The 13,065-nt window shown below is 50.0% G+C and overlaps 1 protein-coding gene across 2 annotated transcripts in view; it reads right to left on the reverse strand.

The window, feature by feature from the left end:
- Positions 1–4,418: 4,418 nt before the first annotated feature.
- FAM83H (family with sequence similarity 83 member H) overlaps positions 4,419–13,065 on the reverse strand; it is an 88,878-nt gene continuing 80,231 nt past the window's right edge. For both annotated transcript variants that reach the window (XM_056553554.1, XM_056553553.1), the window contains exons 4-5: positions 9,688–9,812; positions 4,419–9,503 (exon numbers count right to left, since the gene is read on the reverse strand). In XM_056553554.1, the coding sequence (XP_056409529.1) occupies positions 6,842–9,503; positions 9,688–9,812 (2,787 nt within the window). In that variant the 3' untranslated portion in view covers positions 4,419–6,841. The remainder of the gene's footprint in view (positions 9,504–9,687; positions 9,813–13,065) is intronic.

Here is a 13,065-nt window from a genome sequence, read left to right on the forward strand (position 1 = left end):
CTCAGTGGTTGATGATACGCCCCTTCTGTCCCTCAGTGGTTGATGATACGCCCCATCTGTCCCTCAGTGGTTGATGATACGCCCCATCTGTCCCTCAGTGGTTGATGATACCCCCTTCTGTCCCTCAGTGGTTTATGATACGCACCATCTGTCCCTCAGTGGTTGATGATACGCCCCATCTGTCCCTCAGTGGTTGATGATACCCCCTTCTGTCCCTCAGTGGTTGATGATACGCCCCATCTGTCCCTCAGTGGTTGATGATACGCCCCATCTGTCCCTCAGTGGTTGATGATACGCCCCTTTTGTCCCTCAGTGGTTGATGATATGCCCCTTCTGTCCCTCAGTGGTTGATGATACCCCCTTCTGTCCCTCAGTGGTTGATGATACCCCCTTCTGTCCCTCAGTGGTTGATGATACGCCCCATCTGTCCCTCAGTGGTTGATGATATGCCCCTTCTTCCCCTCAGTGGTTGATGATATGCCCCTTCTGTCCCTCAGTGATAGATGATATGCCCCTTCTTTCCCTCAGTGGTTGATGATACGCCCCTTCTTTCCCTCAGTGGTTGATGATACGCCCCTTCTTCCCCTCAGTGGTTGATGATACGCCCCATCTTTCCCTCAGTGATTGATGATATGCCCCTTCTGTCCCTCAGTGATAGATGATATGCCCCTTCTTCCCCTCAGTGGTTGATGATACGCCCCTTCTTTCCCTCAGTGGTTGATGATACGCCCCTTCTTCCCCTCAGTGGTTGATGATACGCCCCTGCTTTCCCTCAGTGGTTGATGATACGTCCCATCTGTCCCTCAGTGGTTGATGATATGCCCCATCGGTCCCTAAGTGGTTGATGATACGTCCCATCTGTCCCTAAGTGGTTGATGATACGCCCCTTCTTCCCCTCAGTGGTTGATGATACGTCCCATCTGTCCCTCAGTGGTTGATGATACGCCCCTTCTTCCCCTCAGTGGTTGATGATACGCCCCATCTTTCCCTCAGTGGTTGATGATATGCCCCTTCTGTCCCTCAGTGATAGATGATATGCCCCTTCTTCCCCTCAGTGGTTGATGATACGCCCCTTCTTTCCCTCAGTGGTTGATGATACGCCCCTTCTGTCCCTCAGTGATAGATGATATGCCCCTTCTTTCCCTCAGTGGTTGATGATACCTCCCATCTGTCCCTCAGTGGTTGATGATACGCCCCATCTGTCCCTAAGTGGTTGATGATACGCCCCTTCTGTCCCTCAGTGGTTGATGATACGCCCCATCTGTCCCTCAGTGGTTGATGATACGCCCCATCTGTCCCTCAGTGGTTGATGATACGCCCCTTCTTCCCCTCAGTGGTTGATGATACGCCCCTTCTGTCCCTCAGTGGTTGATGATTCGCCCCTTCTGTCCCTCAGTGGTTGATGATACGCCCCTTCTGTCCCTCAGTGGTTGATGATACGTCCCATCTGTCCCTAAGTGGTTGATGATACGTCCCATCTGTCCCTAAGTGGTTGATGATACGCCCCTTCTGTCCCTCAGTGGTTGATGATACGTCCCATCTGTCCCTCAGTGGTTGATGATACGCCCCTTCTGTCCCTCAGTGGTTGATGATACGCCCCATCTGTCCCTCAGTGGTTGATGATACGCCCCTTCTGTCCCTCAGTGGTTGATGATACGCCCCATCTTTCCCTCAGTGGTTGATGATACGCCCCTTCTGTCCCTCAGTGGTTGATGATATGCCCCTTCTGTCCCTCAGTGGTGTTACGCCGAGCGCTCCGGGTCCCCGCTCCTCCCCGGGGCGCTCGCAGCGTCCTCTCATTCGCAGCGCCCCGGTCAGACCTGCTGACCGGGTGCGCTGCGATATTACTCCCAGCCGGAATGCGATTCGCGACGCGGGATGCGCCCGCTCGCGATGCGCATCCCGGCTCCCGTACCTGACCCGTTCCCCATCTGTGTTGTCCCGGGTCTCTGCAATTTAAAGGGCCACTGCGCCACTGATTGGCGCAGCAGGCCTAATCAGTGTCATCACCTGTGCACTCCCTACTTATACCTCACTTCCCCTGCACTCCCTCGCCGGATCTTGTTGCCATTGTGCCAGTGAAAGCGTTTCCTTGTGTGTTCCTAGCCTGTGTTCCAGACCTCCTGCCGTTACCCCTGACTACAATCCTTGCTGCATGCCCTGACCTTCTGCTACGTCCGACCTTGCTCTTGTCTACTCCCTTGTACCGCGCTTATCTCAGTAGTCAGAGAGGTTGAGCCGTTGCTGGTGGATACGACCTGGTTGCTACCGCCGCTGCAAGACCATCCCGCTTTGCGGCGGGCTCTGGTGAATACCAGTAGCAACTTAGAACCGTCCACCGACACGGTCCACGCCAATCCTTCTCTGGCACAGAGGATCCACCTCCAGCCAGCCGAATCGTGACAAGTGGTAGATGATACGCCCCTTCTGTCCCTCAGTGGTTGATGATACGCCCCTTCTGTCCCTCAGTGGTTGATGATACGCCCCATCTGTCCCTCAGTGGTTGATGATACGCCCCTTCTGTCCCTCAGTGGTTGATGATACGCCCCTTCTGTCCCTCAGTGGTTGATGATACGCCCCTTCTGTCCCTCAGTGGTTGATGATACGCCCCTTCTTCCCCCCAGTGGTTGATGATACGCCCCTTCTTCCCCCCAGTGGTTGATGATACGTCCCTTCTTTCCCCTCAGTGGTTGATGATACGCCCCATCTGTCCCTCAGTGGTTGATGATACGCCCCATCTGTCCCTCAGTGGTTGATGATACGCCCCATCTGTCCCTCAGTGGTTGATGATACGCCCCTTCTTCCCCTCAGTGGTTGATGATACGCCCCTTCTGTCCCTCAGTGGTTGATGATACGCCCCATCTGTCCCTCAGTGGTTGATGATACGCCCCTTCTGTCCCTCAGTGGTTGATGATACGCCCCATCTGTCCCTCAGTGGTTGATGATACGCCCCTTCTTCCCCTCAGTGGTTGATGATACGCCCCTTCCGTCCCTCAGTGGTTGATGATGCGCCCCTTCTGTCCCTCAGTGGTTGATGATGCGCCCCATCTGTCCCTCAGTGGTTGATGATGCGCCCCATCTGTCCCTCAGTGGTTGATGATACGCCCCTTCTGTCACTCAGTGGTTGATGATACGCCCCATCTTTCCCTCAGTGGTTGATGATACGCCCCTTCTGTCCCTCAGTGGTTGATGATACGCCCCATCTGTCCCTCAGTGGTTGATGATACGCCCCTTCTGTCCCTCAGTGGTTGATGATACGCCCCTTCTGTCCCTCAGTGGTTGATGATACGCCCCTTCTGTCACTCAGTGGTTGATGATACGCCCCATCTTTCCCTCAGTGGTTGATGATACGCCCCTTCTGTCCCTCAGTGGTTGATGATACGCCCCATCTTTCCCTCAGTGGTTGATGATACGCCCCATCTTTCCCTCAGTGGTTGATGATACGCCCCTTCTGTCCCTCAGTGGTTGATGATACGTCCCATCTGTCCCTCAGTGGTTGATGATACGCCCCATCTGTCCCTCGGTGGTTGATGATACGCCCCTTCTGTCCCTCGGTGGTTGATGATACGCCCCATCTTTCCCTCAGTGGTTGATGATACGCCCCTTCTGTCCCTCAGTGGTTGATTATACGCCCCTTCTGTCCCTCAGTGGTTGATGATACGGCCCTTCTTCCCCTCAGTGGTTGATGATACGTCCCATCTGTCCCTCAGTGGTTGATGATACGCCCCATCGGTCCCTCAGTGGTTGATGATACGCCCCATCTGTCCCTCAGTGGTTGATGATACGCCCCATCTGTCCCTCAGTGGTTGATGATACGCCCCTTCTGTCTCTCAGTGGTTGATGATACGCCCCATCTGTCCCTAAGTAGTTGATGATACGCCCCTTCTTCCCCTCAGTGGTTGATGATACGTCCCATCTGTCCCTCAGTGGTTGATGATATGCCCCTTCTGTCCCTCAGTGGTTGATGATACGTCCCATCTATCCCTCAGTGGTTGATGATACGCCCCTTCTGTCCCTCAGTGGTTGATGATACGCCCCTTCTTCCCCTCAGTGGTTGATGATACGCCCCTTCTTCCCCTTAGTGGTTGATGATACGCCCCTTCTTCCCCTTAGTGGTTGATGATACGCCCCTTCTTCCCCTCAGTGGTTGATGATACGCCCCATCTGTCCCTCAGTGGTTGATGATATGCCCCATCTGTCCCTCAGTGGTTGATGATACGCCCCTTCTGTCTCTCTGTGAGTAATAATATAGCCCCTACTGCTCCTCAATGGTTGACCATATGCCCCTGTTTGCAGTTCCCATTATGTCTATAGTCACTAATCCCACTATACAAGCACTAATATTGTCTGAGCCCCCCCCCCCCTCCCCCCCAAATATAAAAGATGAGACAATAAGAAGCTGGACAACCATTTGAGAAGAATTGGTTTTATTTTAGCACATTATACCTGAGCCTGCCTTATTACGGTTCTGCACTGCCCCCTACAGGCTAGGAGAGAAGTACAATGATTTAACGGATCATATCCAATGCTTGTTATACAATTCTATCTTTACATTAAATATCCAATCACACCGGACATAGACACATTAATCTCAGTCACCATATAAAGCGGAAGACGTCCTTACACTCTACACTTCACAAAGCAGTCACCGAGTGTCAGCTCCGCGCACCCCCCCCCCCCCCCCCATAAAATGAACCCCCCTATCGGGATCCACATCAGTAGTAATAAAATCAGTGCTCATACAGCATTGTGGGATAGAGCCGGGCCCCGGATAATACATACACAATGACTGCAATAGGAGGTTGTGGCAGCAAAACTGTGGCACCTCTAATGCATAGGGACTACAACTCCCAGGAGGCCATTCCAAATATATCATAGTCACCCATCACCGTCTACCGCTGGGCCAGCTGGGTTTTGTAAGAAAATACTGTACTCGATAAATGGAGGTAAAACAATAAATGTTGTGGATCACACCCATCCTGACAGAGTCCAGCTCACAGTGCTGAGGGTTTGTTACAAAGTATTAGTATAGATAAGAGCTATCAGCCTATGCGGGGGAGGGATTTCTGTTCTGTCCTCAGCACCAACAAGAAAATATCTTGAAATTGTCAAGGAATGGAAACACCAAAATCTTTTAGGAAGTTCCAGAATGACTGGACTGGCCCTTTGATTTTCTATTTTTAACATTAAAAGGGGTACTCCGTTGCCAGACATGTTATCCCCTATTCAAAGGATGGAGAATAAGATGTCAGATCGGGGGGGTTTGGCCGCTGGGGACCTCCTGCGATCTCAGCGCAGGCACCCGGCATTCTTAACATTATGTTCAGAATGCTGGCTTTGGGAGGCCTTGGTCGTGACGTCCCGCCCGTGGACACGTGACCCCGGCTGTGACATCCTACAACACCCCCCTCAATTCATGTCTATGGGAGGGGGCGTATAGTGATGTCACAAGCGCAGCCACATGACCACAGCCATCACATCACCCCACGCCCCCCCCCCCCCCCTCCATTCATGTCTATGCGAGGGGGCATATAGTGATGTCACAACCGCAGCCACATGACCACAGCCATCACATCACCCCACGCCCCCCCCCTCCTCCATTCATGTCTATGCGAGGGGGCATATAGTGATGTCACAACCGCAGCCACATGACCACAGCCATCACATCACCCCACGCCCCCCCCCCTCCTCCATTCATGTCTATGCGAGGGGGCATATAGTGATGTCACAACCGCAGCCACATGACCACAGCCATCACATCACCCCACGCCCCCCCCCCCCTCCTCCATTCATGTCTATGGGAGGGGGCGTATAGTGATGTCACAACCGCGGCCACATGACCACAGCCATCACACCACGCCCCACCTTCAATCATGTCTATGGGAGGGGGCGTGGCGTGATGTGATGGCCATGGTCATGCGACCACGGTTGTGACATCACTATACACCCCCTCGCATAGACATGAATGGAGGGGGCGTGGCATGACATCCCGACCTCGGCCTCCCGAACCCAGAATTCTGACCATAATGTTAAGAACACCTGGTGCCTGCACAGAGATCGCAAAGGTTCCCAACGGACCTCCGCAATCCTTTGGCTAGGGGATAACATGTCTACCAACATACCCCTTTAATAAAAGTTCCCTGTACCTGCTCTGCTGGAACGGTCGCTTTCCGGTTCCAGCGCCACCATTGCCTCCTGCACCGACTCAGTAGTGAATACATCCCCAGCTCTGCATCGTACGACCGGATCGTTCCTGCCTGTGGGGTCCTTGGGTTTTGGGCAGGAGGCCACCCTCACATCACTGCTATAACAGCTATTTACAAATGTTAGAAAAATCTGGAAACGTTCAGCGCTTCCTCCCGCAAAATGGCTCCACGCGACCACAAAGTCCATTATGGGTTCCATCTAGTGAATAAATTAATGTTGGAAGCTGAGGAGCAGGCCGATTGTGTCAGGAAAATCTGGAACAACAAGTCCCAGCACATCATAACTATAATGGGGCTTGTGGTTCCAGAACTGCACCTTATGGAACAACATGATAGACAAGGAGGGACTAGTGGTAGTCAAGGCCTAAGGCAGAAGCTGCTTGACCCATTGAAGGCACAAGTGGGATTGTTTTTTGGTGATCAGATAGAGGTCGGTACCATTCCAGAAGGTCCATATAATTCAGAGATCGCTCCTCTTCTGGGTCATTTGTTTCTAGTGATATAAAAGTTTCCATAAAAAAAAGTCTCCAGAGAAGTGACCAATGATGGATGTCCATGGTAACGTGTGGAATCTCTAAGACGTAGAACCCTCTGCAGTGTTATTGGCACCAGATGGAAACACTCTGGGTCTTTGCTCATTTCTTTATTAAGGTTCCCAACTTCCCCAGCAGTTTCCCCACTTTCTTATCCTTCGAGTCGTCCTCGTTCTCCTCCACTTGGTTCTGCTCTTCTTTTTTGCAGAATACCTCAAACCTACTGTAGACCCGTTTTTCCTTCCGTATGCTCTCCATCCTCTTTAGAAGGTTATCTCTATCCTCTGGAGAGGTCGGGGAAGGCCGTGAGAATCGACTACGGCTCAGGAAGCTTCCTGTCCTGGTGAGAGATGTAGAGTCAGGGCTGCTGGTATCTTCTGCTTTGGTCTCTGTTGAGTTGGAATGGCCAGCCGTCATCTCCGAGTCATTGCTGGTTATGGCCTGAGACTGTTTGGCCATTTCTGCCCTATTCTTCTGACTATTGGCTGATATTTGCTCCAAGATCACCTTGGTGTCATCACGTAGGTTACTACTGAAGATAACGTTTGAGGTTGAAGAAGACAACCTGGACTGAGCAGTAGATGTGGGTTTGGGTGGAGAAGAAGCCATTTTAGTTTTATCTTCACCCTCCCCCACTGCTGTTGGCTCGGAGCTCTCGGTTTTAGAGAGTCGTCTGAAGGCACTATTCTGTTTCTCTACTTTAGCTGCATCGGAAACTGCCTCCTCTTCCGCTTTCTTCTCTGTTTTTGACTGAAGAAATTGTTTGAGTCTCATGGACCCCCTGCGGATGAACTCCATTGGGGTGGGCTCATTTTTTGATAGTTCTTCCTCTGATTTGGTTAAGGAGGTGGTGGGGGAAGTGATGATGGGTGTTGGGTTATGGGACATACTTTCTAGAGCATTCCCAAATGTAAGAGCAGGGTTTGGTTTGCTCAGTAGCTTTGGCATTTCAACCTCTGGTGGTTTTGGCGGGTCTATAATTTCGGTGATTACAGGGCCACTATCTTTTGGCTCTGGCAGAGCAGCCATGTTGCTGTCTATTGTTTGGATATTTGAGAACCTTTGTTCGACCTTAGTAATGGAGCTTGTCTGCTTATCTTTGCTAAAGATATCTTGGAACTGAGAAGTGATTGAAGAGCGATATTGTGACTCAAGAAGGGTGCGGCTAAAAGAATCTTTGTCCAGGAGTTTGGACTCCAGGGATTTGTATGCCATGGTTTCGGTAGTGTTCTTTTTCTGTCCATCATCCGTTTCTTCCTGAATGACCTTAGAGGCCGCTTTGGCTTGCATTACGGAGGTGACCTCATTGTCTTTGTTGCCACTTCTGTACTTCTCCAGGATCTCTGCTACCTTGGATGATGTCTTTATGACCTCGTTGTCTTTGATGATCTCACTTGTGCTCTGCTCCTTCTGAATCACCTGCACAGCCTCAGTGGCCGCTCCGTGCTGCTCCAGTTTAGAGTTGCTAAATATAAGGGAGGATCGTAAACGAGAACTTCTTTGAATCAAGGGGTTAGTCCGTGACCGGAAAGAGTCATGTCGCGATAGGAAGGAATCCTCTTTCTCCTTCTCTATCATGGCCATCTCTTTGCTCGTGTCCACTTGCATAGAGGTTTCACTGACAGCTAATAAGGGTTTATATGGGGGGATGGGATCGATGGAAAACTTTGCCAGCATCTCATTTGGAGGTAAAGGTCCAGTCGGAGCTGGAGGCTCCTCAAAAGGTTCTGTATCTATAGCCATCATCATCCCTTCTTCCTCCTGGTCTGGCTGGATTCCGCTTAGGTACGAGGAGATGCGCCAGCTGCGTAAACCTTGTTTGTTGTCTTGAACTTTTTTATCTGCATCTTGGTCTTGGAAGAACTGCTTCTGCTCTGAGCTCTGCTTCTGTGTGGGCGAAATCTGACACATGAACTTCTGACGTCCTTGTGATCTTTGCCCAAATTTTCCTTCACTCCCAAGCACCACCTGGTCCGAGCCATGTCTAACCTCTCGAGAAGAGTTGGAGGGGTTGTAACCCAGTCTTGTGTTTGGGCCCTCAATGGCGTAATTACTTTCTCCCTGTAAAGCTTTGTAAGGAGGAAACCTGGAATCTATCTCATCATTTTCTTGGAAGCCCTGCCGATTCCCTCGAATCTTCTCAAAGAGTCCTTGAGTCCGCCCTGTACGGTCCATTTGCATAAACTGACTTTTCTGGAACTGGCTTGACTGGATGCGGTACTCATTATTGTCAGCATTCATGAACATCTGCCTGTTGTACTGCTTAGAAGCTGTGTAGTTCTCAAAGGTGCCTTCTGCAAAGCTGTGCCTCTTAAAGGCGTCAATGTCCAAGTGTTTGTTTTGCATGAAGGACGTCTGCATTTTATCCATGTGCATCTGCATCTGCATCTGCATTGGGTCAGGCATCCTCGGCCCATGAAATCTCATGCCGCCTGTATCCATTGTGTGTCTCATCATGTCTTCTCTGCGGAACGACTGAAGAAAATGGCGGTCTGGATCTACACCGAAGGAGTTGAAGGAGTTCTGGGAGCTGTCATCTCTAGGGTACATGAAGTGAAGCTTTCGATCATAGTAAGGGCGAGGACCGGCAAATGGCACCATTCCCATAAAGGGTTTATCCATCTTGATCAAAGCGTTCTCAGGGGGGATGAGAGGGTCCGACTGGGCAAACAGAATCCGGAACTCTTCATCAAAGCTCGATACCAGTTCTCCTTGGAAGATGTGAGCTATGCTGCGGTGGAGCTTCTCAAAGGACCACATAAAGCTGCGAAAACACAAAAAACAGGACCTTAGCCTCAATAGAAAACCACAGTAAAAATGAATCCCACCAAAATATGTCCCTTCTAGGTGGCAGATCCCAAATAGTAACCAATACCAACCATGTGATCCTATAAGGTCTACAGAGTCTAGTGCAGATCATGTCGGTCAAGAAAATGCTGTCATCTCACCTGTATGTGCCGCTCAACACCACCGTACAGTCCACCAGCATAAACTTCTCCAGAAGATTCCCCTTGAATGTGGTCCCTGTCCTGCAGAAATATGTGGGGCCAGAGACGGTCCGCACCCTCAGGAACTGTGAAGGAAGAACAGCGGCATTAGAATAATGTGTTATCACAAGGGCCCACACTTCATGTTATGACTACTGGGTCCAATCGAGGGTAAGACAAGACTATATGGGCCACCAGTGCCAGTATTGCCAAGGATATACCAAGCTTTTGGGAAACTTCCTGCTATACCTTACAGCTACAACAAGAAGAATAGGTATTACCAATAGCCATTGGTCATCTGTGGTCACCCTTACAGGACATATTACCAGATCATAATCTACAGCAGGTCCCATTATAAACTTCCCATCCAATGATTCCTCCATTATACATAGTTCAGAGGTAGCAGTAAGTGGCTCTATTAAGTTCTATTAAGGGCCTGCACATCTATATCCCTTCTTTTTATGGTCCTTTATAGCTGTTTATCTTGAGCAATTTCCCTACTTGGTCTTGTTCTCAGTCTGTCCCCTGAGGATCCTGGCACCAGCCGAGTAAAATACGCAGGGACAGGCGTGTTTAGTACATGGGTTCGTGTATACAACCTATGTTTAGCGCTGAATGATCTTGTCTGACTATATATATATATATATGTGTGGCTTGAACCAGCTAGGGACCTTTATGTTGACCTGGTGGGGTGTGATGGTATGGACCAGATAGGGACCCTAATGTTGACCTGGTGGGGTGTGATGGTATGGACCAGATAGGGACCCTAATGTTGACCTGGTGGGGTGTGATGGTATGGACCAGATAGGGACCCTAATGTTGACCTGGTGGGTGTGATGGTATGGACCAGCTGGGAACCCTAATGCTGACCTGGTGAGGTGTGATGGCATGAACCAGCTGGGGACCCTAATTTTGACCTGGTGGGGTGTGATGGTATAAACCAGCTGGGGACCCTAATGTTGACCTGGTGGGGTGTGGTGGTATGGACCAGCTAGGGACCCTAATGTTGACCTGGTGGGTGTGGTGGTATGGACCAGCTGGGGACGCTAATGTTGACCTCGTGAAATGTGATGGTATGAACCAGCTGGGGACCCTAATGTTGACCGACCTGGTGGGGTGTGATGGTATGGACCAGCATACAGAGGGGATCAAAAGTTTGTGCACCCCAGGTAACAATTTGTATTAATGTGCATAAAGAAGCCAAGGAAAAATTGAAAAATCTCCAAAAGGCATCAAATTACAGATTAGACATTCTTATAATATGTCACCAAAAGTTACATTTTATTTCCATCATTTACACTTTCACAATAACAGAAAACAAAAAAATGGTGACTGCAAAAGTTTGTGCCCCCTGCAGAGTTAATATCTTGTACTGCCCCCTTTGGCAAGTATCACAGCTTGTAAACACTTTTTGTAGCAGCCAAGAGTCTTTCAGTTCTTGTTTGAGGTATCTTAGACCAGAAATCTCAAAGAACTAGAAGACTTTTGTAAGGAAGAATGGGCAGTCTGTCACGCACTGCTCTTTTAAGGTCTATCCATAGATTTTCAATTATGTTGAGGTCAGGAGATTGTGAAGGCCATGATAAAACCTTCAGTTTACGCCTCTTGATGTAATCCGCCGTGGATTTTGAGGTGTGTTTAGGATCATTATCCATTTGTAGAAGCCATCCTCTCTTTAACTTCAGCTTTTTCACAGATGGCATCAAGTTAGCATCCAAAATTTGCTGAAATTTTATTGAATCCATTTTTCCTTCTACTCGTGAGATGTTCCCTGTGCCACTGGCTGCAATACAACCCCAAAGCATGAATGATCCACCCCCATGTTTAACAGTTGGACAGAGGTTCTTTTCATTAAATTCTGTTCCCCTTCTTCTCTAAACGTACCTTTGCTCATTCTGGCCAAAAAGTTCAATTTTAACCTCATTGGTCCACAGAACTTGTTTCCAAAATGCATCAGGCTTGGCTATATGTTCATTTGCAAAGTTCAAACGCTGATTTTTGTGGTGAGGACGTAGAAGAGGTTTTCTTCTGATGACTCTTCCATGAAGACCATATTTGTACAAGTATCTCTTTATAGTGGAATAGTGGACCACAACTCCAGTGTCTGCCAGAGGGATTGTGCAGTCAAACGTGGGGATTGAATTGTTTTTCTCACAATCCTGCGAGCTGTTCTGTCTGATATTTTTCTTGGTCTTCCAGATCTTGCTTTAACTTCCACTGTTTTTGATGACTGCCATTTCTTAATTACATTCCGAACAGAGGATATTGACATCAGAAAACGTTTTGCTATCTTCTTATATCCTTCTCCAGCTTTGTGAGCGTCAACTATTTTCAGTTTCAGATTTCTAGACAACTGCTTAGAAGAACCCATGGTGCTGATTGTTGGGGCAAGGTCAGATGAGTCTGGGCATTTAAAACCTTTGAGATTGACATCACGTGGTCTTCCCAGATGATGATTGAGAACAATCCATGACACTGGCAGGTCTCAGCTTTACAAAGGGGCCAGATTATTCTGCAGTTAATGTATGTCTATGAGCCGACCGGAGTGAACCGCAGCCTCCGGTCGGCTGCTTTTTCGGCCGTATGCGGTTTCCTGACTGCAGGCAAAAACGTGGTCGACCACCCCTCGTCCCAGCCATATACGGGAACCGTAGTTCAAATCTTAGTGTGAACCCAGCCTTACAATGTCATTAGTCGTGAGCAGGAAGTCTACAATATGTCCTGTAGGTGCTGCAGGATGGAAGAGAAACCAGCCGGGTGTCACATGACACGAAGAGGCGATGGTCACGTGATGGCTGCAGAAAACACTGACGATGTGTGACCACTAGGATAACCGCATCATATATATATATATAACCGAGCCTCAGGGAAGGGATGTGACCTATGTGACCCCTGACACCTACCGCACACTATACTCCCCTCACACTGTCCTCACACCGTCCTCCCCTCACACTGTCCTCCCCTCAAACTATACTCCCCTCACACCGTCCTCCCCTCACACTGTCCTCCCCTCACACTATACTCCCCTCACACCGTCCTCCCCTCACACCGTCCTCCCCTCACACCGTCCTCCCCTCACTGTCCTCACACCGTCCTCCCCCCACACTGTCCTCACACCGTCCTCCCCTCACACCGTCCTCCCCTCACACCGTCCTCCCCCCACACTGTCCTCACACCGTCCTCCCCCCACAACGTCCTCCCCTCACACCGTCCTCCCTCACACTGTCCTCCCCTCAAACTGTCCTCCCCTCACACCGTCCTCCCCCCCACACTGTCCTCACACCGTCCTCCCCCACACCGTCCTCTCACTGTCCTCCACTCTCAAACCGTCCTCCCCCC

This window comes from Hyla sarda, unplaced genomic scaffold, assembly GCF_029499605.1.
Source record: "Hyla sarda isolate aHylSar1 unplaced genomic scaffold, aHylSar1.hap1 scaffold_327, whole genome shotgun sequence".
Taxonomy (NCBI): domain Eukaryota; kingdom Metazoa; phylum Chordata; class Amphibia; order Anura; family Hylidae; genus Hyla; species Hyla sarda.